The 26,779-nt window shown below is 52.7% G+C and overlaps 1 protein-coding gene across 11 annotated transcripts in view; it reads left to right on the top strand.

Moving 5' to 3' along the window:
* The window catches only part of PTPRN2 (protein tyrosine phosphatase receptor type N2), a 1,035,582-nt gene that overhangs the window by 27,742 nt on the left and 981,061 nt on the right, over window positions 1-26,779 (top strand). The window contains exon 1 of one of the 11 annotated variants that reach the window (XM_024249815.3): window positions 17,219-17,410. The exons of the other annotated variants lie outside the window; for them this stretch is intronic. Within the exon in view, the coding sequence (XP_024105583.2) occupies window positions 17,234-17,410 (177 nt within the window). The 5' untranslated portion in view covers window positions 17,219-17,233. Of the gene's footprint in view, window positions 1-17,218; window positions 17,411-26,779 lie in introns of those variants that run through there. 11 annotated transcript variants of the gene reach the window in all.

The following is a 26,779-nucleotide window of genomic DNA, read 5'->3' as shown; positions in this document are numbered from 1 at the left end:
AGGAACTGCTCAGGCTGAGTAAACAGCCTATCTCCTCTGCACCCTGCGATGGGACAGTCGTTATTTGCATTGGGAACGAATATTCGGTAAGAGGGAGGCAGGTGAACAAGTGGATGTGCCTCATGGTGGAGTCCTGCCAGGCCGGGTATTGGCCTGGAAAGATGGAAGTGTGTCGTTCTGAGATGGAAAAAGTCAGGTATCAAAAAAGTACATATGGTATGACCTCATATGGATCATTAAAATATTACAGTGTTGAGAAGTATGAGTAGGATGTGGTGAATGCATTTTATTTTCTTCTTTTTTGCTTCTAAGAAAACATTGTGTAATGAGAGCAATAGAAATTCATTTTTATACAAAATATTTTTCTTATTATTCCTTTTTAAATGGGGTGATGCAGAACAAAGAAAACATGAGAGAAAAATCTCCTCCAAGCACTGGAAGAATTCCTGCTGGTGGCTCCAGGAGAACCATCACTTTGTGGCCTCTGCTCTGTCTGGATCTGGGGCCAGGCAGGGCCTCATCGGGTCTGGGTTTGAGAGTCCTCCTGGGCCTCTGGACCCCCAATGTGGCCCCTCCCTGCTGCCTGCAGACCTCGGTGATCTGGCTCCTCCTCATTGGAAACATGACATACAGTCATAATTAACCCCTGGTCAGACCTGGGGAGGTGTTAAGAGGTGAGAGGTCTCTGTCTTCTGGGCGTCATCTCTTGGTGCAGTCTGAGAGCCTCCTGTCCAGAGAAGCTGAGTGGCACCCCACAGGAAGGACTCCAGATTACTGCTTTTTTTTTTTTTTAGTCTAGTACTGATGTATCCAGAAGGTGAGAGGACCTGCCTGGCTTGGCGTGAATACTGAGGAGAATCCTGCTCCTCTCTGTGCCAAATTATGGAGACTCTGTCCCTGCTCACCTTTGGGTCCCTCATTGCTGCACCTGTTTTTTCACAGGCTCCATTTGTTGGACACACCTGCCTCTCAGTGCCTGGAAATATTGGCTGGAGGTACCTTGCCTCCACTGGGCTCTGCAGGTGCCAGGCCCTCATGTCCCTGGGACCAACTGGTAGCTGAGCAGTGTTCACTGCTCAGCACCCCGTGGGGCAGCACCCCAGGGACAGTTTACAAATGGAAAGCTGCGCCCTGCGGCCTCAGGATCTAAAGAAGAGAACATGGCCATAGGCTAGAGACAATTCAACAATACATTTGGAGTCTACTAATTTAGTATTTGTGTCTGGACTGAAGTTACCTGTTATGTAAGAATTATTTTAAAAGACCTGGGTGCAGTGGCTCAGGCCTGTAATCCCAGCACTTTGGGAGGCTGAGGTGGGAGGATTGCTTGAGGCCAGGAGTTCAAGACCAGGCTGGGCAACATAGCAAGACCCCGTCTCTCCAAAACAATGAAAAATTTAGTGGGGTGTGGTGGCTCATGCCTGTGGTCTCAGCTCTTTGGGAGGCTGAGGCAGGATGATCCCCCAAGCCCAGGAGTTCAAGGCTGCAGTGAGTCATCATGATACCACTGCACTCCAGCCTGGGCAACAGAGTGAGACCCTGTCTCTAAAAACAAAAATACAAAGAATTATTTAAAAGGGGGTCTATGAAGTTAACCAATAGCTGCTGCTGGGAAGATGGCGAGGTGCCTTACCTGGAGAGCTTTACCAATAGCTGCTGCTGGGAATGCTGGGAAGAGGGCGAGGTGCCTCACCAGGAGAGCGGACCACGGGGGTTTCCATGCACAGTCAGTGTGAGGGTCCCAAGTCACCCTTCCTTCCTCACCACATTGGCCAGCCCACTTCTAGGCGCCACGGGGTTCTGGAAACGCTTTTTTCTTTGAGCACATACGTCCCAGGTTGCTCACTAGAGGAGGAGCTTTAGAAATCTCAGTGGGTTCTAAAGGTGTGAGCCCAGAAATACAGCTACATGATGAGAAAGCGTAGGCCAGGAGGGGCCTGTTCTCAGCTCTTCAGAGAGAGAGGTGAGGAAACACACCTGAGCACAGCCAGCCACGGGTTGAGCGGATCGGCGGCCGTGACCTTTGTGGACTGGCCGGCTTGTACCTGCAGGGCGAAGAAGCGACTGTGTGGACCATGGCACCAGATTGGGGAATCAGAGCCCATGATGGCAGAAAAGACGTCTAACCTGCACGGGAGCTTCCCGACCTGCGCGGGAGGCGCCTAAACTGCGCGGGAGCCGCCTGACCTGCGCGGGAGCCGCCTGACCTGCACGGGAGCCACCTGACCTGCGCGGGAGCCGTCTGACCTGCACGGGAGCCACCTGACCTGCGCGGGAGCTGCAGTGTGCTCTGAGGGGAGGAGACCAGGTTTTGTTCTGTCTATCCTCTCCCTATCTACCTTTGAATCATCTCCATTCACCTATCAAACATCTATTTATATAATTTATCTTTCTAGCCTATCTTTTTTTTTTGAAACAGAGTCTTGCTCTGTCGCCCAGGCTGGAGTGCAGTGGTGTGGTCTCGGCTCACTGCAACTTCCGTCTCCCAGTTCAAGTGATTCTCCTGCCTCAGCCTCCTGAGTAGCTGGGATTACAGGCATGCGCCACCATGCCCGGCTAATTTTTGTATTTTTAGTAGAGACGTGGTTTCACTATGTTGCCCAGACTGGTCTTGAACTCTTGACCTCAGGTGATCTGCCCGCCTCGGCCTCCCAAAATGCTGGGATTACAGGTGTAAGCCACCATGCCCAGCCCATCTAATCTATATGTATCAATCATCTCTATCTGTCTATCTAATCTATCTTTACCTGTCAATCGTCTACCTATCAATCATCTATATCCACCTATCAATCACCCATCTGTATCTATCCTCTATCATTATCTATCATCATCTATCAATAGAACATATATAGTCTTTCACATCTAACAATGTCTATCAGCTATTTATCAATCATCTATATCTATCATCTGGTCTACCTATTAGGTATCTATCTATCTATCTATGACAACCATCTGTTGATCTAGTAAAGAAGGACATTCCAAGGCTGTTTTGATTTTGTAGGAGAAAGCCATTTGGTGCCAACTCTGTACCTAGTGCAGATTTATTTTGGGGCGTGTGTTGTGTGTGCCATGTTGTGATTATTGTTCACAGATTTTGTTCTCTGCGAGCTAGGTCCTCGAAGATAGAATGTGTCTTCATCATCCTGAGCTTGCTGGAGCCTGTCCGTGTGGTCTGCCCCATGTAGATGGCCTGCTAGGCAGCGGGTGGAACCCGCTGGGAAGCAACACCGGCCACCTGTTGGTGGAAGAGCTCCCTTTGCCGTTCAGGTTCCTGACTCTGTTGCCAGCTTCTGTGAAGGGTTGATGGGTGGTGCTTGTACCCCTAACCCTGCCATGAGAGCTGAGGGAGGCTGGGTCTGGGGGAAAGTTGCAAGATGCCAGTTGAGTGGAAATATATTCTTCTGCCAAGGGCACAATGGGAGAGAACGAAAGGGCAGCAGGACTGCCCCTGATTTGGTGTTGGGATGGGACATGGCAGCATGGGCCTCTTCCTGCTCCTGCCCCACCCCAGTGACATCAGTGTTAGGAGGTTTCAGCGAGGAAGGCAGGGCGGAGCAGTGGGGGCGAGGGGCACCACTGAGCCGTGGATGCTGCTTGTGAAGGGAGAAGGACCTGCTTCGTTCGACGCTGGGCTTGGTGCCGCCTTCTCCTGGAAGGACCTGCCTGGTCCCCTAAGGTACAAGCCCCAACCTCCCCCAAAAGGCAGCTGTGGGATCTTGCAGTCGTAAGAGCTGCTGAAGATGGAAAACTTGTGATTTCCTCTGGCGGAGTTGGTGGTTGTGTCGGGGGTGATTTGCAGTAGATCAGCCTGCTGAACACCGGAGATCCGTTTGTTCTCACAGGCTTTCCTCTCCTTCCACTGTGACGCTCTTTGTAATGTGCATCTGGTGTGTGACTCTGTATGAGGCCTGCTGTGGGCAGCCTCAGAATTCAGGGCCTAGGCAGGCATCTCTGGTGAGGGGATTTGGTAGTCGAGGAGGGGCTGGATAAATTAAATGTGTCCTCAGGTCGTGGGTAAGGATGGGCTCAGCCTCCCCGGGAGGATGCTGGAGAGGCGAGGCGGCTGTCTGTGCTCCTGGCAGTAGGGAAAACCCCATCACATAGAGGGGGCTGCTGTTTGGGGCAGAGGTGGCTGTGTGCAGCATTCCAGACACAGCCCATGGAGGGGCTGGGCTCCTGTGCTGGGTCACGGGGAGCCACATCCTGTAGTCCCAGGCCACTGCGTCTTGGAAAGGCCTGGCCAGCAACAGGCATGGGCCGAAGAACCCCACATCCCACTCTCCCTCCACCAAAGGGGGGGCCAGAGCCGCGACTAGCAGAGTTGGTCTTTTTTCAGTTTTGTTCAAATCTCAAATATTCCTTAAATCCTCTGTGCCCAGAACCAGCTGAGAGCAATCAAGAACTTTAAAACCCAGTATTCAAGGCTCCACCCTCAGAAAATAAATAATGGGTGAGAGAGAGAGAACACAGATAAAGCAATATGAGACAGATGATAGATGACAGATAGACAGATACTGATCAAAATTCTTACGCACATTTCCCCTCCCAGAGCAATTACCCTCTTTACCATACTGGTAAAGAATCATCAGTGCCCTAAACAACCAACCAATTGTCTCCTGGTTTCAGGACCAAGGACAGAAAACAAAGTGGCACAAGGACCCTCTCTGGTTTTGGTCTCTGTTTTTCTTGTTGTTGTTTGAGACGGAGTCTCACTCTTTTGCCCAGGCTGGAGTGCAGTGGCGCGATCTCAGCTCACTACAACTTCGCCTCCCAGGTTCAAGCAATTCTCATGCCTCAGCCTCCTGAGTAGCTGGGACTACAGGCACGTGCCACCACATCCAGCTAATTTTTTGTGTTTTTAGAAGAGATGGGGTATATAAGGAAGGTGCTGTAGACTCCCAAGCCTGTGTGTGTGTAGACAGGGAAGGCAATGTAGATTCCCAAACCTGTGCCTTTACACAGCGAAATTGGTGTAGACCCCCAAGTCTATGAGGAAATGTGGTATAGACTCCCAAGCCTGTGTGTGTTTAGACAGGGAGGGTGGTGTAGACTCCCAAGCCTATGTGTGTACACGGGGAAGGTGTGTACACGGGGAAGTTGTGTACACTGAGTTAGGAGCTGGAGCCCTCCAAATGCATGTGTTAGAGCCCCCCGATGCAATGCGTTAGGAGCTGGGATCCCCCAAATGCAGGAAGGGTGGTGTAGACTCCCAAGCCTGTGTGTAGACAGAAAGGGTGGTATAGACTCCCAAGTCTGCATATTTAGACAGGGAAGGTGGTGTAGACTCCCAGGCCTGTCTGCGTGTAGACAGGAAGGGTGATATAGACTCCTAAGCCTCTGCGTATTTAGACAGGGAAGGTGGTGTAGACTCCCAAGCCTGTGTGTGTACACAAGGAGGGTGGTATAAACTCCTAAGCCTGTGCGTGTGTAGACAGGGAAGGCGATGTAGACTCCCAAGCCTGTGCCTGTACACAGTTAAGGTGGTGTAGACGCCCAAGTCTGTGGGTGTAGACAGGAAAGGTGGTGTAGATTCCCAAGCCTGTGTGTGTGTGTGTAGACAAGGAGGGTGGTCTAGACTCCCAAGCATGTGTGTGTATAAGGGGAGGCTGGTGTAGACTCCTAAGCCTGTGCATATACACGGGGAAGGTCGTGTAGACTCCCAAGCCTACAGGTGTAGACAGGGAGTGTGGTATAGACTCCCAAGCCTTTGTGTGCTTAGATGGGGAGTGTGGTGTAGACTCCCAAGCCTGTGTGTATACATGGGGAATGTGGTGTGGACTCCAAAGCCTATTCATGTATAGGGGAAGGTAGTGTAGACTCCCAAGCCTGTGTGTGTGTAGACAGGAAGGGTGGTATAGACTCCCAAGCCTGTGTGTGTACATGGGGAAGGTGGCGTAGACTCCCAAGCATGTGTGTACACAGGAAGGTAGTGTAGACTCCCAAGTCTGTGGATATATACAGGGAAGGTAGCCTAGGCTCCCAAACCTGCAGGTGTAGACAGGAAGGGTGATGTAGACTCTCAAGCCTGTGTGCGTACATGGGAAAAATTATGTAGATTCCCAAGCCTGTGTGTGTAGACAGGGAGGCTGGAGTAGAACTCCTAAGCCTGAGTGTGTAGACACGGAGGATGGTGTCCACTCTGTAGGGTTTCTCTGGGGTGTCAGGAGCCCTTGGATGCACATGTCAAGTGCATAAAACGTGTGGTCTTTACTGGTTGTTGTCAGTGTATGTAGACATTTTTTTGATTATGAAAGTATCGGGCCATGCACGGTGTCTCACACCTGTAATCGCAGAACTTTGGGAGGCTGAGGTGGGCGGATTGCTTGAGGTCAGGAGTTTGAGACCAACCTGGCCAACATGGTGAAACCCCATCTCTAGCAATAATAGAAAAATTATCAGGGCATGGTGGTGGGTGCCTGTAATCCTAGCTCAGGAGGCTGAGGCAGGAAAATCGCTTGAACCCGAGAGGAAGAGATTGTAGTGAGCTGAGATTGCATCAGTGCACTCCAGCCTACACTCCAGCCTGCACTCCAGCCTAGGCTACAGAGTAAGACCTAGTCTCTAGAGAAAAATTATTTTTTAAAAAACAGTATGTATTGCCAAAATGTATGGTCACCTTTCTCACTGATCTTCTCAGGCTGAGTTAGGAGCTGGGGCCCCCAAAATGCATGTACTGGAGCCCCACCCCCAATGGGGTGTGGTTAGGAGGCAGTGGCAGGGGCTCAAATGCATGCATTAGAGACCCACCTTGATGCAATGGGTTAGGAGGCAGGGCCCCCCAAATGCATGCATTAGAACCCCACCCCTGATGTGATGGGTTAGGAGCTGGGGCCCCCAAATGCATGTGTTAGAGCCCCACTCCCGATGCAACGGGTTAGGCAGGGCCCCCCAAATGCATGCATTAGAACCCCACCCCTGATGTGATGGGTTAGGAGCTGGGGCCCACAAATGCATGTGTTAGAGCCCCACTCCCGATGCAACGGGTTAGGCAGGGCCCCCCAAATGCATGCATTAGAACCCCACTCCTGATGGGATGGGTTAGGAGCTGGGGCCCCCAAATGCATGTGTTAGAGCCCCACCCTGATGGGATGGGTTAGGAGGTGGGGCCTCCCAGAGGTGATTAGGGTTGGGTGAGGTCACGAGAGTGGCTCTGAGGCAAGACCGTGAGACAGCATCATGAGGGAGCCGGCTGCTCTCCTCCTTCCCACCATGGGAGGACACAGCAAGGCAGTGGCCATCGTGGCCATCCGCAGTGGGAATAGGGCCCTCACCAGAGCCCGGCTGTGCCAGTGCCCTGATCTTGGACCTCCAGCCTCAGAGCTGTGCAAAGCGAGTGTCTGTTGTTGCAGCTGCCCTGCCCTGGTGTTCTGCCACAGCAGCTGGTGCGGATGCCTCCCTCCTTCTCCAAGGGCCCCGTGCTCACGGTCGCTGCTGGTGGACAGGCCTCCTTGCGGTTGTGTCCTGTCACAAATGCCAGTTCTGGAAATGTGCAATGTGGGTCACTCATGGTTGGGGTGAGGGCCAGATGTCCGTGGAGGGGTGAAGGAAAGCGTGAAGGGAAGCGCGACGGCCGCCTGATGGAGTTAAAAGAGCTTCACGACATCTCCCTAGTGTTGGATTTCAGCAGCAGGATTTAAAAACTGAAAAGGGCACTTAAAGACGAGGTAATTACACTCAGTAGGAAGTCAGGTTCCAGCCCATTAACGACGCCTATGAGAGAAATAGAACTTAGACATTGAAAAGAAAACAAAGCCACCTCAAGTAAAGGGGAAGTAAAATGAATAAATGAAGAGGCTGAAAGAATTCCCGGAGATGCAAAAGTCAAACCACCTGGGAGGGGTCTGGGAGCCTTTGGCTGAGCCCGGGGGAGCCTCGGGGCGGGTGCTCAGGGTCTGGGCAGGGCGTGTGGAGCCTCGGGCAGGCCTGCGTTCTCAGTCGTTGCAGAGTTAGACTCCGTGGGTGGCCACGCCAGCCATGAGTGGGTCTGTGGGCCTGCAAGCCCCTCTCCCTGCCCAGACCTCAGCCCTGTCTTAGGGGAGGCACCTGAACTGGGTGTTAAAGCACTCAGGCCTAGTGCCCTGGGGCCGAGTTCATGGCTTCCAAAAGTGACCAGTGGGGGATGTGGAAGCGTCCTGCTGCCCTCCATCTTGGATCCCAAAGTTTGTTCTTTCCCAGTGGCAGCCTCAGGAGATGCCCTGAGGGGCAGGCTGGTGGCCTAGCGTGGAGTTGGGCAGCATCCGTGACCCTTCCTGCGAGCGCCCCAGGCTTCCTATCGGGACGTGGGCTCAGCTGGCGGGCCGTGGCACCCGCTGGGGCTCCGAGGAACTCGAGGAGTCTATCTCCACCCCGACGCCTGGTGCGCGGCCCTCGGAGCACAGGCTATCTCCGTCTTTCATTTTCAGAACGAGGCTGGGGGGCTCTGAGGATGTGTGCTCTCGTGTGAAAGCCCCACGAGGTCCTTCCTGACGCCGACCTCTCCCAGCCCGGAGTTCCAGGGGAGGAGGGCGAGGCGCGGCATAGACCCCAGGAGGAGGGCAAGGGGGAGGGCTCCCAGGCCTGCCTCCCTTTCATGCTGGGTCTAGTGAGGTCACATCATGCACACGTAATCAACCCAAGTCATTTCTAAACTCTGGAAGTTCTTAATTGGGCTCTTGGGAGGAAGAAAGAGGAAGAGGAAAACTTGGAGGCCAGTTGCCAGCCCTCTGGGGACACGCAGTCCCATCTCACAGGAGGAGTGAATCCGTGTTCTCACGGGGTTTCCTGAAGCCATCTGTATTTCAGAGCTTTGTGATGGAGTGCAGTTCTTCACTCCCACTCCTGGGCTGATCTCCTCTGGGAGGCGGAGCTTCCAGCGTTTGGAGCGAGCCCTGGCTACAGGCCCACAGCCGCTTCCTCCACACTAGCCAGCGCTCAGGCGAAGCCCAACCTCCACAGGACTCTGCTTTTCCAAATGAGAAGACAAAGCCAGCAGAACCTCCGTAGCTTACGGGAATTTTACCTATTCACGGCTGCCCCTTTGCCCTTCGCGGATCCAATGGACTCAGTGAGGCGCCATCCCTGGGGTTCAAGGGTTGGGTCTGAGTCTCGCTGCGACAACTGAGGGACCGATGTCTGCCAGAATCCGCCCGGTGAACACAAAGCTCGCCAGAGGAGGCAGGGCACGGCGTCCACATGGGGTGACCAGCTCCCCGCGGAGACCCCGTCCCCTGCCGAGTGGATGTTGGGGAGAAGCCACCACCGTCTGACTCGCTTCGGGAGCTTTTATGTCAACTTCAGTTTCAAAAATAAGATTCTTTCATTAAGAAAAAGCCTGAATCATTTATGTAGACAATGCTGATCACACACTCCCTTCTCTCCCAACATTCCAGCCCCATTCTTTCCCTCCTGTCCTCGCCTCGGACGACAAGAACCTGTGGAAAACCAGCTTCTCAGTCCTGCTCCCTGGGCCCCCCCGTGGTGGCACTGCTGTCTGCATCTCCTCTCTGGAGGGAGCTCAAGGCCAACTCAAGTGGGGGCCGAGGGTCGGCCGTGCCTGGGCTGGGATGGTCTTGCCGAGGAGGAGATGGATGGCAGGTCCCGGAAGGTCTTTCCTGGGAAAGGCTGTTGGCACGGACTGTGGTTCCTCTCATTTGTGGAGTTGTGCCCACTCAACACATCATCCTGTAGAGCCCCCTCCTGCTCTGGCTTTGGTGGTCAGGGCGGCTCCTGCCTCCCCTCTAGAGGCCACCTGGGTTCACGCTAGTCCCACACTGGGCTTAGAGTCATGCTGGGGGAGTGTGAAGTCACACAGAGGACCCGTGTTGTTCTTGGAGCATCCAATGTATCTGATGAAAAGGAAGAAAACACCTTTTTCCTAAAAGGCACATGGGCATATGTTACAAAGAAGAATGCAAAATTTACACTCATTTTTAAGAAACAGAAAGTCATGAAGAAATGTGCTTGCAGCCAGAGGCTTTGGTGTAGGAAGAGCCCCCTGGTCACCGTTGAGGGGTCACCAAGAGCGAGCGGAGCTCAGTGGAGCGGCAGATAGGAATGGGAGCGTGGCAGAGCCCATGTGCACCGTTGTGGGTGGTGCTCTTTGGGGGAAGATTCTAGAAGGCACTCAGTTTGACCAATGCCTTGAAAGAGAAAAGGAACACCAGTGACCTCGGTGGCAGTGCACGGACTGCATCTGCTAACATTTCCTGGTAACCAAAGACAATCGGGGCTGGCTGCTCTTGGCTCAGGGCCGTTCAGAGCAGTGAGGTTTGCGCACACTCCTCCTCTTCACAGCGTCTGATCCACTAGGCACGGATGACCTTACATTGTGACAGGATCCTGATCTCCTCCAGTGCTGGTCCTGCTCCTCATCGAATGAGGAGAGCATGGACAACGCAGAGTAGATGTCGCCTGCTCCTGCTGGCCGCTTTGAGTCTGAGCCAAGGGTGCTGCATCTTGTGTGCAGATTCCTGGGAAACCTGCTGGATGTCTGGCCCGGAGGCAGGGATGGCACAGCCCCAGGATCCAGGTCCTCGGCCACCCCTATGGGTTGGAGTGGGTGACCCCATGGGCAAGGTCATGCCTGGGAGTCACAGCTTCCCTGGGGGAGGTGGCTTTTGATTAATCTTCACAGTTTTTGCTGCAAACTGATACTTGGGCCAGCCCATGTCCTTGAGAAGCATTGCCTTGATATTGGGACAGAGTAGTGCTCTTGAGTACAGTGTTTCAGCCTCAAAGGCCAGGTGGACAGGGGGTATGGTGGGGGGCTGATGAGGCATTCCTGGACCCTGCACGGAAAGTCCCTTGTTTCCAGCATGAATCAGCCTCTGCTGGACCCACTGGAAGACCCGGGAGTGCCTCCCAGGGCTCCAGTCTCCACTGGCAGGGTCCCTGCCTCATCCATCCTCCAATAGGCCCTTTTCCCTCGAAGCCAGAGCTGGTGTTTTATTTAAAAATAGACGCAAAGAGCCCTGACCTCTGCGACAGCATGGATGTGCCTTGAGAACATTATATGGAGTGGAATAAGCCAGACACGGAAGGACAAGCACTGTGAGATCCTACTTACAGCAGCCCCTAGTGTCAGAGTCAGCGACGGAAAGTAGGATTGGGGTTGCCGGGGGCTGGGGAGTCAGCGTAGGATTGGGGGTGCCAGGGGCTGGGGGGGTCAGCATAGGATTGGGGGTGCCAGGGGCTGGGGAGTCAGCATTTACAGGGAACAAAGTTCAATTTTGCAAAATGAAAGGAGTTTGAGAGACAGCTGGCAGTGGTGGTTGTACAGTAGTGAATGTAATGAATGCCACAGAATTGTATATTAAAAGTGATAAGATGGTAAATTTTATTTATGTTATGTGCATCTTACCGCAGTTAAAAAATGTTTAGTTAAAAAAGCAAAGCCCCCAAAATCAATACAAAGAGAAGCCCACCTTGCCTGCACAGAACCCCTGACATCGGCGATGTGGGGTGAGTGAGTCCAGTGGCCTTGCCTGGCAGGAGGGCCTGGGTCTGAGCTTCTTTCTGCCATGAGCTCTGAGCTCTGGGTGGGCTGGCTGCGGCCTCATCTGGGGCACTGAAGATGGCTGGGCTGTCCCCCAGCCCTGCCCTAGGTGCCCAGGCTGCCCAACGTGCGTGAGATGAAGGCAGCCCCAGCGTTAACCATAAGCTGAGCCCCTCTGGAGCACCCATGCCCTGTGTGCGTATCTGCACGTTGGTGTGTACGTGAGACGTGCTCAACTCACAAGAACTTGGCAGGCGCTGGCTGTGGGATGACCGGGCCTCCCAGGCTGGTGGCTGGGGTCTTCACCAAGGCAAGCGTGGCCAGCTCTGCCTAAGACCCTCAGAGCACCTCTGTAATCACCCACCTGCTACTCGGGAAAGGTGGCATCTGCCCTGTGGCCTCCTGCATCAGGGCATGGCCTAGGAGGGCAACAGGCGATGGGCTTCCCAGGGTGCTTCTTGGCTGCTGGTAGGGATTATCAAGAGGCCCCTTCTCCATGGCTCTATAGTCACTTAGACGTCATGGCACCTGGGACACTGGGGCTTGCCTCTGCCATGAGCCCCTTAACCCAGCAGCTGTGATTCCAGCACCATTCTGGGCTGTGGTGCCCAAAGGACTCTGAGAGCTCAGTCCGTCCTCCCCTGGGAGGGATTCCCTTTGACAGTGCAAAGCTGGCACCTCACGGATCCCGTCTCCGAGCAGGCATGAAGCTCAAGCTGCTGGAAGCGCTCTGTACATCCAGTGGAAGCAGCCGTCTCGTCCCTGTCACCAGGAGTGTGATGCCGATACCGAGGCTCCCTGATGGTTCCTCTCAGGGAGGAGATGGGCTCGTGTCCAGCCCCTTCCCCCTTCCTGTCCTCATGCTCACACCCTGCTTTTCTGCATGACTGTTCACCTGGCTCACGTGTTTATGGGCCGTTGGCCCAGTTTTTTTGGTCTCCAGCCCTTGCTGGAGGTAAATTACCTCCTGGAATTTTGAAAGTCCTGTAATTAAGATTTGAATTTTTCTTTCTTTCTTTTTATTTTTCTTTCTTTCTTTCTTTTTGTTTTTGAGACACCCAGGGTGGCGTAATTTCGGCTCACTGCAACCTCCGCCTCCCGGGTTCAAGCTATCCTCCTGCTTCAGCCTCCTGAGTAGCTAGGACTACAGGTGCTGGGATCACACCCAGCTAATTTTTGTATTTTGAGTAGAGACAGGGTTTCGCCATGTTGGCCAGACTGGTCTTGAACTCCTGACCTTGGGTGATCCGCCCACCTCAGTCTCCCAAAATGCTGGGATTACAGGTGTGAGCCACTGGGCCTGGCAAGATTTGAAATTTTGAAGGAAACAGGGACAGGATTGCTGGGGGTGACAGCAACTCCAGAGCCTCAGAGAATGTGCTGGTCACTTGCTCTGTGATTTCACCAAGACAAGACTAGTGGCCCTCAGCTCCTCATCAGCCACACGGAGCAGGGTGTGAACAGCCTCACCAATGATATTCCAGAGTAGCGCAAACCCTGAGGCCTGCAGAGGGCTGCTCAGGGTGGAAAAGTGACCCACATCCATCCTGGAAGGGTGCAGAAAAGGAAAGGAAATGTAGGGACAGTTTTACTTGAGAATACGAGAAAATGGTAAAAGGAATAAGAAACAGGTATTTGCAGCTGCTGAGGAACCCACGTGGCCTCCCACTGCGTCGGTCTGCAGCACAGGACTGGTCCCTGCATGTGTGACGTCCTCATCTGGAGGGAGCCTCTTACAGCTCGGTGGTGAGAGAGAGAGGGAAACTGAAAAAATCTGTTATTTGTGCTTTTCTCAGATGAAGACTGGGTGGATAGAGGCTCTGAGGTTTTATATCTTCTAGTTGCTTTTAGCAAAAAAGAAAAAATCAGTGAAAGCCACTTAAGTCCAGAAAAACCCGGTGGATGTTGAGGCTGGAAGTGCAGAGACAGCTCCCAGGTGTGTCCGAGCAGGTGCCTTCTTCACCCTGGGTGGGGCTGGAGTCAGGAAGGACCTGGAGCTTCCAGAGGGGGCCTGGGAGGATGCGGATCACCTTCCCATTTCCGGGCAGAGAGCTCCAGATGCCCCTCTGCTCCACGTGGGGCTTTCCACAAGAAGAAAGAGTGGGTGTGATCATGTGAGTGTGAGCACCAGTGTGGGCAGGTGTAAGTGTGAGCAGAAAACTGCAAGGAAAGAAGGCGGCAGCGGCTTTGAACCCCTGGACAACAGGTGCCCCAGATAGTGCTTCTGTGTTCACTCTAGAGCAGGGGCGCCCAGTCTTTCGGCATCAGCGGCTTTGAACCCCTGGACAACAGGTGCCCCAGACAGTGCTTCTGTGTTCACTCTAGAGCAGAGGTGCCCAGTCTTTCGGCATCAGCGGCTTTGAACCCCTGGACAACAGGTGCCCCAGACGGTGCTTCTGTGTTCACTCTAGAGCAGAGGCGCCCAAGCTTTCGGCATCAGCGGCTTTGAACCCCTGGACAACAGGTGCCCCAGACAGTGCTTCTGTGTTCACTCTAGAGCAGGGGCGCCCAATCTTTCGGCATCAGCGGCTTTGAACCCCAGGACAACAGGTACCCCAGACAGTGCTTCTGTGTTCACTCTAGAGCAGAGGCGCCCAAGCTTTCAGCATCCCTGGGTTACATTGGAATAAGAATTGTCTTGGGCCACGCATAAAATACACTCACACAGTGATAGCTTATGAGCTTTAAAAAAATTGCAAAAAAACTCATAATTTTTTTTTTTTTTTGAGGCGGAGTTTTGTTCTTGTTGCCCAGGCTGGAGTACAATGATGCGATCTTGGCTCACTGCAACCTCCACGTCCTGGGTTCAGGTGATTCTCCTGCCTCAGCATCCCAAGTAGCTGGGATTACAGGCATGTGCCACCACACCAGGCTAATTTTTTTGTATTTTTATTAGAGACAGGGTTTCACCATGTTGGCCAGGCTGGTCTCGAACTCCTGACCTCAAGTGATCCACCCGCCTTGGCCTCCCAAAGTGCTGGGATTACAGGCGTGGCCGCACCCGGCCAAAAAATCTCATAATGTTTTAAGAAAGTTTATGAATTTGTGCTGGGTCACATTCAGAGCCATCTTGTGGGCCGTGGCCTGTGGGCTGGATACACTTGCCTTAGAGTCAACGTTGCCGTTCCTGTTTTTGGGTTCATTGGCCCAGTCACACCGGGTAATGAGTCTGTTTTGGGGAGAGGCAGATCACGCGGGCAGAGTGTGGACTGGGTTCTGGCCCCTCCCAGGCGGGTGTACATATCCCCCTCCACCGGGTGCACTCCTGAGCGTGGGGCACTCACCACCTCCTCTGCTTCCTTGCACAACTCTGGCGCCGTGCAGTGGGGCAGAGCTCGGAGGAGCTTTCCCGGCCAGTTGGGGCTGCCCTGGTTTTTGGACCCTTTGGAGGGAGCAATCCCCAGTGGCTCAGTCAACCCACAGTGCGGAGCTGCTTCTTGAGGGTTGCCTTGTGGGCAGGGGCAGCCTGGTGCAGAGGCAGCTTAGCCGGGAGGCTGACCCCTTTCCTTGTCCTGGGCTCCGAGACCCAGACAAGATCCCGTCTCAGTGGATTTTTGTGAGGAAAGAGATTGACTCGACTGTGTGTGTATTTTGACAAAACTAATTTTAGAGGGTAGATGAAATGTTTGATGAAACATTGACATGGAATTAGCCAATTTTAAGAACAGCCACTTACTACATGTTCAACAAGGCCTCACATATAAATTTAACGTGCTTTTGGAAAATGCAGCACTTAACATAAGATCACATTTTTATCTGTATGTCCCAAAGTGCAAATATTATAATTTCAGATGTTCTGCCATCTTGGTAACAGTTTTTTTAGATTATGCAATTACCCTCAATGCTGTTTTCGAATTACATGCCAGAGTGTTTTTAGTTACCACAAGAAGGAAAACAAAGTGCAAAACTGAATTGAGCTACGTGTGTGGCAGGCAGGCCTCCTAGAGGGCTCTGCAAAATCAATCCAAGGACTAGAGGGGAACAGCCCTGCTGGGAACAGCCTGCGGGGCGGCCGTTGTGGGTGGCTGAGCTGATGGCGGCTTCCCTCCGGGCCTGCCTTCTTCCCACCCACCTTCAGGGCCTCGGGGTGGGGAGGGTTGGAGGCAGGTATGTCTGGCGTATTGAGCCCACTGAGGTGAGCTCCGTGCTCAGGGGGCTGTCCGCAGTCACATCCTCATTTCTCTGGACCTCAGTTTTGTTGTTTGAAAAGCGAATGGACTGAACAAGAGCAGTGTTTTTAAAGCAGAAGACCTTTTCTTCAAATGAAGTCTGATAAAGGCATTCATTAAGAAAACTGTGGTTAGACTATTTTGAAAATAAGAGTTTCTAACCTTTCCTTATACTGTCCCCAACCCGGCGCATGACATTCCCTGTCTTTGGGGTGCGGTGAGGATGTGGGAGCTGAGAGCCGGGGCTCTGTGCTCTCTGTGGCTCCCCCATCTCCTGGTGCCCTTTGGAGCTCAGAAGTCCAGGCGTTTTGATGTCCAGTAATGGGCTGGCTCTTCCGTAGACAGTGGGCTTTGGAATTCCACAGCATTGCCCTGACAGGTGGGAAAGGAATCCTCTTCTGCAAACAGAACCCAGGGACACGGATTTGCTGTTGACCCACATCAATGTCGTAGAAAACTTCCCTCGTGAGTATTTGACAAACTCAGAAACAACTTAATATTAGAAGGAGAGGAAAAAATTGCTTGCAGGGTTTTTGACAGAGAGGGAGCTCGCTTGCTTGGGTTGAGCGTTGCTCCACTGGGAGGGGGACGGATGCTGCTGCAGCCTCTTCAGCTACATTTAAAAACGGCGCTGGGCACGTCCCTTCTGCGCTCCGGTTCCTTCTTTCCCGTAACTGATGCACTCAAGAATTTTGCTTAGCTTTCTTATGTCCCAGTAAGAGTAGGAAATCCATTTAAAAAGGCCAGGCACTGTGGCTCACGCCTGTAATCCCAGCACTTTGGGAGGCCGAGGTGGGCAGATTGCCTAAGGTCAGAAGTTCGAGACCAGCCTGGCCAACATGGTGAAACCCCAACTCTACTAAAAATATAAAAAAATTAGCTGGGCGTGGTGGCGTGCGCCTGTAATCCCATGTACTCAAGAGGCTGAGGCAGGGGAATTGCTTGAACCTGGGAGGCGGAAGTTGCAGTGAGCCGAGATCGCACCACTGCCCTCTGGGCTGGGTAACAGAGCAAGACTCCATCTCAAACAAAAAACACAAAACAACAACAACAAAAAAAGAAGGCGCTGGTTTGAATTAATGAAAAATCTAGAAAACTCATGGTTTTATTTTTTTAAAGACTGTAACTCAAGCCAGATAGTCACATTGTCTCTTCTTCCTTAGGGATCTTATTTGACAAATATATAGAAATGTTAGTAATTAGCATATCAATTGGCAGTCTGTTAATTCATGCTTGTAATAAAGCCTTGCTGTTTTCTGAAGTGGGCTAGGCCAGTTTACTTCATGAACAGACTTAACAAGCCTCATGCTAGCCAGTTCTGAGCTGCCCTAAATTGGAAGCAGGTGTGATGCGCGTGCGTGGCGCTCTGCAGTCTCTCAGCTTCCCCAGCGGCCTCGGCCCCTTCTCCTCTGATACTTCCCCTTTTATGCGTCCGCAGCCCTTTTGGGTTCTGAGCTGCGGCAAGCTTTAGCAAGTGTTTTAATTTTCTACGGTTCACTAAGCTAAGCCTTAAACGGATTAACTAACGTTCGTTCGTACCTTGGTAGAATTATAGCCAGATTTTGCAAAGAGCTTGTGAAATGACAGCCAGATGGCTGTGGAATCTGAATATTCACTGCTGAGAACCGAAGCCAGCTTTTCTGCCATGAAGATGTTCTGTGTGAGCCACACCTTGCCCAGGGTGGAAATGATGTTTGTTTCAGGTCCACAGACGAGGCAGAGGACAGAGCCAGTGGACTCTCGGTGGCAGTGTCTGGTGCAGATGTGGGCAGATAACCGGGTGGAATAATGCTTGCTTCGCTGGCATTTTGGCCTTAATTTTAGAAAACAAGTTAGGTTTGTAGGGCTCTGGGCAGGTCAAAACTCAGTGCACTAAATGCCACCACAGCCCAGAGTTCTGAGTGACAGTTCCAAGCACGTGCTGATGGTCAAAGCCCTAGAGAAACCAAAGAATTTGAATGTCCCTTTGAAATTTACAGCAAAAAATTTTCCCTGTGTTTTCAAGACAAACGTGAGAAGAACTGATTTATGAGGTGCCAGGCACACTAGTGTTTATGAATACTTACAGTGTTTATGAATGATTTGTGGCAAATAGAAAGGCCATAGGCTTTAGATCAGACCTGGATTCAAATCCCAGCATTGCCAATTAGCACCTGTGCAGCCCTGAGCAGCTCACGTAACCTCTCCGAGCCTCAGCTGCCCATCTGCAAAAAAGTGGATTCCTGCCCTGCAGGTAGTTGTAGGGATTAAAGAAGGTAACTTGTAGGCAGCACCTGTGTGCTTGGCGCTTGGTAAATACTGGACACGTGGCACACGTTGTTACCAGCCACTGGGGCACATTGGCCTTGGTGACCTAATGGAGAAAGCCAAAGTGCTAACCCCACAGGTTGATGGAGGCCCCGAGAACTTGTTGGTTCTTCCACATTGAAGGAAAAGCTCATGGAATTTTAAGGGCAGAAGAGACCTTGGTAGTGGGAGGTGTTAGAGCATCCTCCATGCAGACACACACGGTGGGGCCTGGGGCGACCCCACCCCTGCCCGAAGCCCCGGGGTCCCTGGTGGTCTCGTCTGGATGTGGGGTGGTGACGATCTGCTGTCCCTTTGGAGGGTACGCGTGTTGGGGGCATGGGTGGGAGCAGAGCCACCTCCAAAGAAATCCCACCTTGGCCATGTGCTTTCCTCCCATGGAGCACAGGTCGGGGGCCCAGCCTGGGCTCCTCATTGCCAGCCGAGACCCAGCACGTGCACATCCACATTTATAGACTGTCTAGCTGGGCCCAGCCGTGGAGCCCCAGAGGCTGGGGGCTGAGCTTGTGCAGCCCCAGGAACCTTAGCTCTCCAGGGCTCCTCTGGCCCGAGGGAGGGGCTGACAGCCCTTTTTGTTAAGGACATTGACAGTGACTTCTGGACAGGAGACCCTAATACACTTAGAGTAAAAAGAGAGGGTGATGCCTTGGTGGGCCCGAGGCTCCTGGGAGTCCCCGGCTGCAGAGACAAGAACCATGAGGAAATGCAGAGTGAGGCCCTTGGCTAGCCACGGCATGGGACCCAGTCCCTGCCTGTGTGTGACTGTGAAGACCACTCAGGCCCCCGCTGCAGCAGCCACATGGGGACGATGACCAGATCACACAGCACCAGCCGGTCTCAGCCAGTCCCAGCTCCAGGCTCACAGTGCACTGTCCGGTCCCAGCCGTCACCAGCTCCAGGCTCACAGTGTGTCCCCAGCCTCACCAGCTCCAGGATCAGAGTGCACCATCTGGTTCCAGCCGTCACCAGCTCCAGGCTCATAGTGTGTCCCCAGCCGTCACCAGCTCCAGGCTCACAGTGTGTCCCCAGCCATCGCCAGCTCCAGGCTCACAGTGTGTCCCCAGCCGCCACCAGCTCCAGGCTCACAGTGCACCGTCCGGTTCCAGCTGTCACCAGCTCCAGGCTCACAGTATGTCCCCAGCCGCCACCAGCTCCAGGCTCACAATGCACTGTCCGGTTCCAGCCGTCACCAGCTCCAGGCTCACAGTATGTCTCCAGCCGTCACCAGCTCCAGGCTCACAGTATGTCCCCAGGCGTCACCAACTCCAGGCTCACAGTGTGTCCCTCGAGACCCGGGACTCGGCCCTAGACCCCCAGAGTGAGCGTGCTCCAGCGAAAGGCTCCAGGCCTTTCCCTCTCGGAAGGGCCACCCTTCAGAAGTGCCTGCTCCCGTCTGTCCTGGAGGTTACGGCTGAACCCACACCAGGACCCTCACTGATTCAAGCTCCCTGGGCTTGCTACAAGGCTGTGCTGTTGAGACCACATCCGGGACAGGATTCTGGTGCTGGGCCAGGGTCAGATGTTCTGATTTGCAGGGAGGAGCCACTTGCATGCATTTCTCTGTGGAAACAAAAGGCTTGTTTTTGAAGGCAGCAACCCTAAGGATATTTAAAAGGCAAGTGGACAGTTTTGGGGTTAAACCTATTTAATGAAATGCACACAGCCAATATTGCTGTCACTTGTGTCTTCAGGTGCCTAGGGGTGAATGTGATATATAGCAAATCAATATCTTAGTGCATTTAAATATACATTTTAAAAGATTCTCCGACTCATTGGAATTCATAGTTCCATTTTTAGATGAAATTGAAGACATAGTTCAGGGAAAATGGGACAGTTACTTGTTACCAGTGTGGTCGTTGCTGGCTATAGCTGGCTGACACGGGAGGCATGGCTTTTCCCTGAAACATCTTGGAATCTGCAGTTTTCGTTTCCTCCAGAGCGTTGAGGGGTGAAGGGAAGCCCCTTCATTTTGGATTTGGAGAGCTGAGCCCCGGGGGGTTCATGCTGCCTCACGTCCAGCAGGTCCTGGGACTGGGCTGGGAGCCAGACCACCCCCTGCCCACCTGTGAGTTTGTGTGGGTCGTGTCTTCGTTCCCTCATCTGTGAAGTGGGAATAAAAAGCTGAGCTCCGGGGCCTGTTGTTGGGGTTACGAGGCTGCGAGAATCACTGGAGTCAGGGCCCTGCACGAGGCAGGTGTTCACGGACCTGAGTGCCTCCTCCCGCCCTGTGGTGCCGCCTGCTTTTGGGATGAGGTAGTGGCTGGGGTGTCTGTAGTGCAGTGCATGGGAAAGGGCTCAAGGCAGTGGAGGATGGGAGGCCACTGTCAGGTGAGTGCCCACTTATTCTCAGTGCCTAGGGCGCTGGGATGCGTCTCTGCAGGTCCCATGGGTGGGCCAGGGCACTTGAGACGCCGTGTGTGATGGCTGGGAGAGGCACACATGCATTATGGAAGCCACAGAAATCACGACCCACGGAAGCTGCGCTTTTTCCTTGGAAACTTGCAGCCATAGCCTCGGTGGTAACAGGAACAGAAGCAGCAAGTAGACACACGCCGGAGGTCTCCTGCGAGTGGATTCCCAGAGGGACATGCCGCACGGGGTGAGGGGCAGTGCTGGGAGGAGAACCACTGGGGTTAGTGTTTGTGAGGGAGCGCGGTGTGTGCCAGTCACCGGATGAACAAGTCTCGAAACACTTTCCGAGATGCGGTGCACAGACCTGGCTGTGGGCTAGATGGAGTGTGAAAAGTGTCCCCACATTTTCCAGAAACAAAGCCACTTACAGGGGGCCCCTAAAAAGGGGCACTGATTCTAAACATGCGCTAACAGTACTCTTTTCCACCAGCGTCCAGAAGAGAGCTCCACAGGGGGAACCCTGTCCCCGTGGTGTTCTACTCCTTCTGTGCTTGGAAAGCCAGATTTTGCTTCCAAAGCTAGAAGAAATGAGTAATGAGCAAAAGTAATGTTTTCTCTCACCAGCTCTAAAGTGATGGCTCTTCAGCATTTTAAAATGCAGTTCTGCTACTAGAATTTGAAACAACAAATTACATTTATGAGGTCAAGGTGAAGCTAGCAAATATTACAGGGAAAGGAACATTCATAAATAAAGATGAAGTCATTTATCAGAGACCTAAATAAGAAATAGGCTGAAAGCGCTGGTGAGATAAACTGGTAATGTAAGGGTCATTTAGCCTAATGTTCACATTTATATGCAAGGAAGCGAGTTTGCAGCACAGTCCAGGCTGATTGCTGGGCTGGCAGGCGAGGCCGGGTGCTCTGTGGGGTGCCCGCCCTCTGCGTCCTGCTCTATGCCCCACAGGTCTGTGGGTCCTTTGACCTCTGTCCTGACTCACCTGCCTTCTGGCCCCTGGTCTCCTGGTCTTCTCTGGCTGAGCGGAAGGGAGCGCAGCTTCAGAGCGCCTTTTCCCTGTTCTGAGGCAGGAGAATGGCAGAGGGAGCTGGAGCTTTGCATAGACACAGCATGTGGACTGCACCTTCTCCCTGGAGACAGCTCCCGCTGGCCTGTCCTTGGGCTGCAGCTCACTGTTTCCTAACAGTCGACTCTCATGCATGACTCTGCTTCCTCGTTTGGGTCTTGGGTGCTAACGACGACATTACTGCTGACCTGGAGAGCCTATTCCTGTGGCTCCTCATGCCTGACCCTCGTCCTTGTAAGCCATCCCTTTCCAGTTATCCTAATTTGGCTGTGCTGTTCATCATAGTCCGCTCAGGATGCTATAACAAATATGCTGCAGCCTGGGGCTTAAACAATGGATGTTTATTTTTCACGTTTCTGGAGGCTGGAAGTGTGGGGTCAAGGTGCCAGCAGACTTGGTGTCTGGGAGGGCCCGCTCCTGGTTTGCAGAGGCCTGTCTTCTCACTGGGACCTCACAGGGGCGAGCAGAGGGTGGGCTCCTGAGTCTCTTCCTATAAGGGCACTAATCCCATCCTGAGGCTCCACCCTGACGGCCCAGTCACCTCCCAGAGGGCCCTCCTAACACCATCATGTAGGAGTTTTGGGAGGACTCACACATTCAGTCTGGGGCATAGTCTGTCTCCGCCTGTGTCCTACTGACAGGTGTTTGCTCAGTTGTCTTCCTGAGTCCTGTCTTATTGATGGTGGGCTGGGAAGGCCCTTGTGTCTTCCTGAGTCTTGTCTCGGTGATGGCAGGCTGGGAAAGCCATTGTGTTTTCATCTGTCCCATCTCGGCAATGGCAGGCTGGGAAGGCCCTTGTTTCTTCCTGAGTCTTGTCTTGTCAACGGCGGGCTGGGAAGGCCCTTGTGTCTTCCAGAGTCTTGTCTCGGTGATGGCAGGCTGGGAAGGTCATTGTGTTTTCCTGAGTCGCGTCTTGTCGATGGTGGGCTGGGAAGGCCCTTGTGTGTTCCTGAGTCTGAGTCCCATATTGTTGATGGCAGGCTAGGAAGGCCATTGTGTTTTCCTGAGTCCTGTCTCAGTGATGGTGGGCTGGGAGGGTCTTTGTGTCTTCCTGAGTCCCGTCTTGTTGATGGTGGGCTGGGAAGGCCCTTGTGTCTTCCTGAGTCTCATCTTGTCGATGGCAGGCTGGGAAGGCCCTTGTGGGGTCTTCCTGAGTCCCATCTCGGTTATGGTGGGCTGGGAAGGCCCTTGTGTCTTCCTGAGTCTCATCTTGTTGATGGCGGGCTGGGAAGGCCCTTGTGGGGTTTTCTGGAGTCCCATCTCGGTTATGGTGGGCTGGGAAGGCCCTTGTGTCTTCATGTGTGCCTGGTGCACAATACACAGGGCAGGGCAGCACTTACTTAACTTCTTATTGTTTATTTTCTTGAAAACATCATCAAGTTTATGAAACCAGCCAAAGTTTCAAATCTAAGACCATCACTTTCATTAGGCAAGCCTCTGTCCAGCCCTGTCTGGACCCAGGGGAGGAGGTAATGATTTTCAGCAAAATTTAAAGGGCATTTCAGACCTTCTTTATTTTAGTTTTCATGTTTTATATTTTTGAATTTTAATTGATGGGCTTAATGAGATTTGGGGCATTGCATCGCCAATATCCACAACAAAACTAAATGGAAGGTATGGGCTGGAGTTATGGTTGCTTTGTGTAGTTGTTTGGAGTGTTTTGTGTGGTTATGTGTGGGGTTCTGGTTAGGAAGGTCCCAAACTTTTGGATGTGAACTGAAATTTTATTTTTCTTCATCTTATCTAGTATGGAACCAGACTTTTAGATTACTCATTTTTGAAGTACTTTTGCTGATTTTAAAAATAAAATGGATGGAAAACTTAGACATTTTGTAGAAAATGAAAGAAAAAATCCCAAATACAATCAAGTATAGCTGCTATATTAAAATTTACTGTGTTTCCTTCCAGTCTTTTTTTTAAACACTTGATGTAAAAACAATCATGGTTGAGGACATATACACACTCTGTATTCTGCTTTGTGTTGTGTATGCAGTTGACCAACTAACTGAAAAAACTTTATTGCCTAATTTCTAATGGTTGTCTAATAATTGTTTTTGTATGATTTCAATAACCACCTGAATGCTACGAGAAGTCCTCAGTGGCATGGCCTGACCCCCAGAGAAAGCCCCAGCCACTCCCCAGGTGCTGTCTTTCTAACGAGCAGTTGACAAATAGTCCAGCTGCAGAAGGCAGGATTCTGACACAGTTCTGTATCAGGAGAACGAAAACAGCACAGATTAAATGCAGGCACCCTCCCATTGCAGGTTCTTACCATGACCCAGTGAGGTGGGCATTTTAAATCCCCAGTTTACCGAAAGGAAAAACAAGGCTCAGCTCATGTAAGAAACTTGCCCAAATTCACGCAGCTGAATGGGGAGGGAGCAAGCATTGACATTAGGTGTGGTTGGCTCAAAGCCCACAACTTCCCTTGGTACTGAGTAGTTAAGAGTATCCGAGATCAAGGCTGCTGTTTTCTTCACCAGATTGTGGAAGGAACAAGATATGCCTTTGCTACAGAGTAACTCGGAACTTCAACACTTCCTTAGATTACCTGAGTAACAGCCACAGAAAAGAGTACCCCATGGAATCTGAGAATCTGACATTCCCAGGCTGGGAGATCATTTGGGAGGCAATACAGGAGGAACAGAGGCTTTGGAGGTGGCTGGTTTCTAAAGATGTTGTGTGAAGTGCTCCTTTCTGCGAGGGCATACTGAGGTGTAGTTCTGGGGAACATTGAAACACCTGCTTGCTGATGAGGCTTGAGGCAGGACTTCCAGACCCCCACCTCACTGTCTCCCCCTGCGTTTCCCACTCCACCCTCCCTGGCTGTGCAGGCTGCCCAATGTGCAGGCGTCGTCTCTGCTGATCTAGCAGGATGTTATCTGTCGATGAGCTGCCTGGAGCCAAGAAACATATGGAGAATGTCTTGTCTTCAGAGGGTCTGCACAGCCGAGGTGAAACGTGCCCGGGCAGATGGCCACTGTGTGACGTGGTAGGCTAGCTTTGGCCTGGGTGATGGGGGGAGCTTCGCAGAGATGTGTCTTCAGGAGGGACTGTGGTGGACAAGCTGAGTGGCAGCTCCACTGCAAGATGGATGGAGGCTCTTGGGGTACGGCAATGAGGGCAGCAGGTGGGGCAGAGTCGCAGTTCAGACATCCAGCCAGGCCTGATCCCACTGCATTTGGGAAATGAAGAGCAGCACACAGCTGTCCCTGACGGAGCCCAGGGCATGGGTGGCCACAACCTGCACCCACAGCCATCCCTGACGGAGTCCAGGGGTGAGCAGTCACAACCTGCACCCACAGCCATCCCTGACAGAGCCCAGGGGTGAGCAGTCACAACCTGCACCCACAGCCATCCCTGACAGAGCCCAGGGGTGAGCAGTCACAACCTGCACCCACAGCCATCCCTGACAGAGCCCAGGGGTGAGCAGTCACAACCTGAACCCACAGCCATCCCTGACGGAGCCCAGGGGAGAGCAGTCACAACCTGCACCCACAGCCATTCCTGACGGAGCCCAGGGGTGGGCAGTCACAACCTGCACCCACAGCCATCCCTGACGGGGCCCGGGGTGGGCAGTCACAACCTGCACCCACAGCCATCCCTGACGGAGCCCAGGGGTGAGCAGTCTAACTGCACCCACAGCCATCCCTGACGGAGCCCAGGGGTGGGCAGTCACAACCTGCACCCACAGCCATCCCTGACGGAGCCCAGGGGTGGGCAGTCACAACCTGCACCCACAGCCATCCCTGACGGAGCCCAGGGGTGGGCAGTCACAACCTGCACTGGCCAATGGAGGCCCAGGGAGGGTAGGAACTGCCCCTGCATCTTCGGGCAACGTGTCCCCAGCAAGGGCAGTGGTGGTTGGGGAGAGAGCAGCTGTGACGGCGGCATGGAGGGCCTGACGTGTGACTTTGGGATGTACACAGAGTGGGAGCTGTGTTTTCATGGTGTTCGTTCTGCGTCCACATCTTCAGAGGAAATCTCCGAGGCATTATGAGCATGTCCATCAGGGCACCCTGGAAAGCTTGGTAAATGCTGTGTGGTGGTGAAAGGATGTCCGTTATAGGTGAGAGCTTCATTGATTGATGGAAGATTGATGGCTCGATGCCTCAGGCTAGAGCTTCTGTGGTGTCCACCTGGTGCAATGCAGAGGACTGGGGTCAGGACAGTCTCTGCGGGACGTCCCCTCCGGCCCCTGGGATAGAGACTCCTTGTGTGTTGCAGGGAGACCCATCACACAGGACAGGGTCCTGGCGGTGCCTCCGGGAGTGGACATAGGCCTGTCTGGCTCCTGATAGCTTCCTAGCACTCCACGTTGGGCCACTCAGTGGAAGGCAAAGGGGTGATCTCCTTGGATGGTTTGTGTCTGGGATTTGCAGCCAGATGCGGAGGGTCCTAGAAATCTCCATTTCTGAGCTTCTTGCTCAACAAGTGAGTTTGGCAAAGTTTTGTTGGGACTTAAAGTTTGCACAGATTGCATCTGTGAGAGGCTCACTTTGGTGAGTGCAGATCTTGGGCGCTGCCCTGTGAGTGAGGGTGCACTGAGGAAGATGATGTTGCTGTAATTAGGACCAATGCACTCAGCCCAGTATCTCCAGAGATTTGAGAATCAGTTTATTCTGCAAGTAACAAAATTAGGGAAAGAAGTGGTTTTCAAGCTCCTGTGGTCGTTGGAGGTGAGCTAACTCTTTGCGAGTTATTAATTGCTGGTCTCTTGGAGTGGCGCGGGAGCACAAAGTGACAGGAACCCAAGTCATTTCTGTTCTGTTTGCTCGTGTTTGTTTTGCTTTAAGTTAATGCTTTGGTGGTTCTGGGGATGAGGCCTGGTCCCTGGCTTGGTGGAGAGAGGCCAGTCAGGAGGGAGCAGGTGTGGTGGAGCCTGGCCGTCCCTGAGCCATCGAGATGGTCTGCGCGTCAGAGTGCAGCACGGGCCACGTTCTCTCTGCTGTGTGCAGAGGGCTCCCGCACGGAAGCCTGCACGCGTTTAACACCAGCACGCTCAATGTAGTCTTGTAAGGAACAGGTTGAAGTGTGCCATGGGGTGTCTGGAGGAAGCACCTGTTGCTGGTTTTTGTTGTTTTGTTATGTATTTTTTGCCATGTTCCATGCTGTTCCTCTAATCACATCATGTCCTGGGTTTTTGAAGTTTAGTGACTTTTTTTTGGTCTTTTTTTACTTTTTACCCATGTTTTTTCCTTTTGCAGGATCAAAGTCATGTACAATAGCAACTTTATTATAACGCACGGTCCACCACGCTCCAAATTCCAGTGTGGAGGCATCGGTGGAGGTTTGCTGAGAGCCTGAGGAAATCTCGTGGCTATCTCTGCTGTCTGTGTGACGACTCTGTAGGGCACGTGACTGGAATGCTCTGATGCCTGTTTGACATCTGGGGC

This window comes from Pongo abelii, chromosome 6 (assembly GCF_028885655.2).
Source record: "Pongo abelii isolate AG06213 chromosome 6, NHGRI_mPonAbe1-v2.0_pri, whole genome shotgun sequence".
Classification (NCBI taxonomy): domain Eukaryota; kingdom Metazoa; phylum Chordata; class Mammalia; order Primates; family Hominidae; genus Pongo; species Pongo abelii.
The sequence above is the reverse complement of the archived record's forward strand: the minus strand, read 5'-3'. Positions and strand labels throughout refer to the sequence as shown.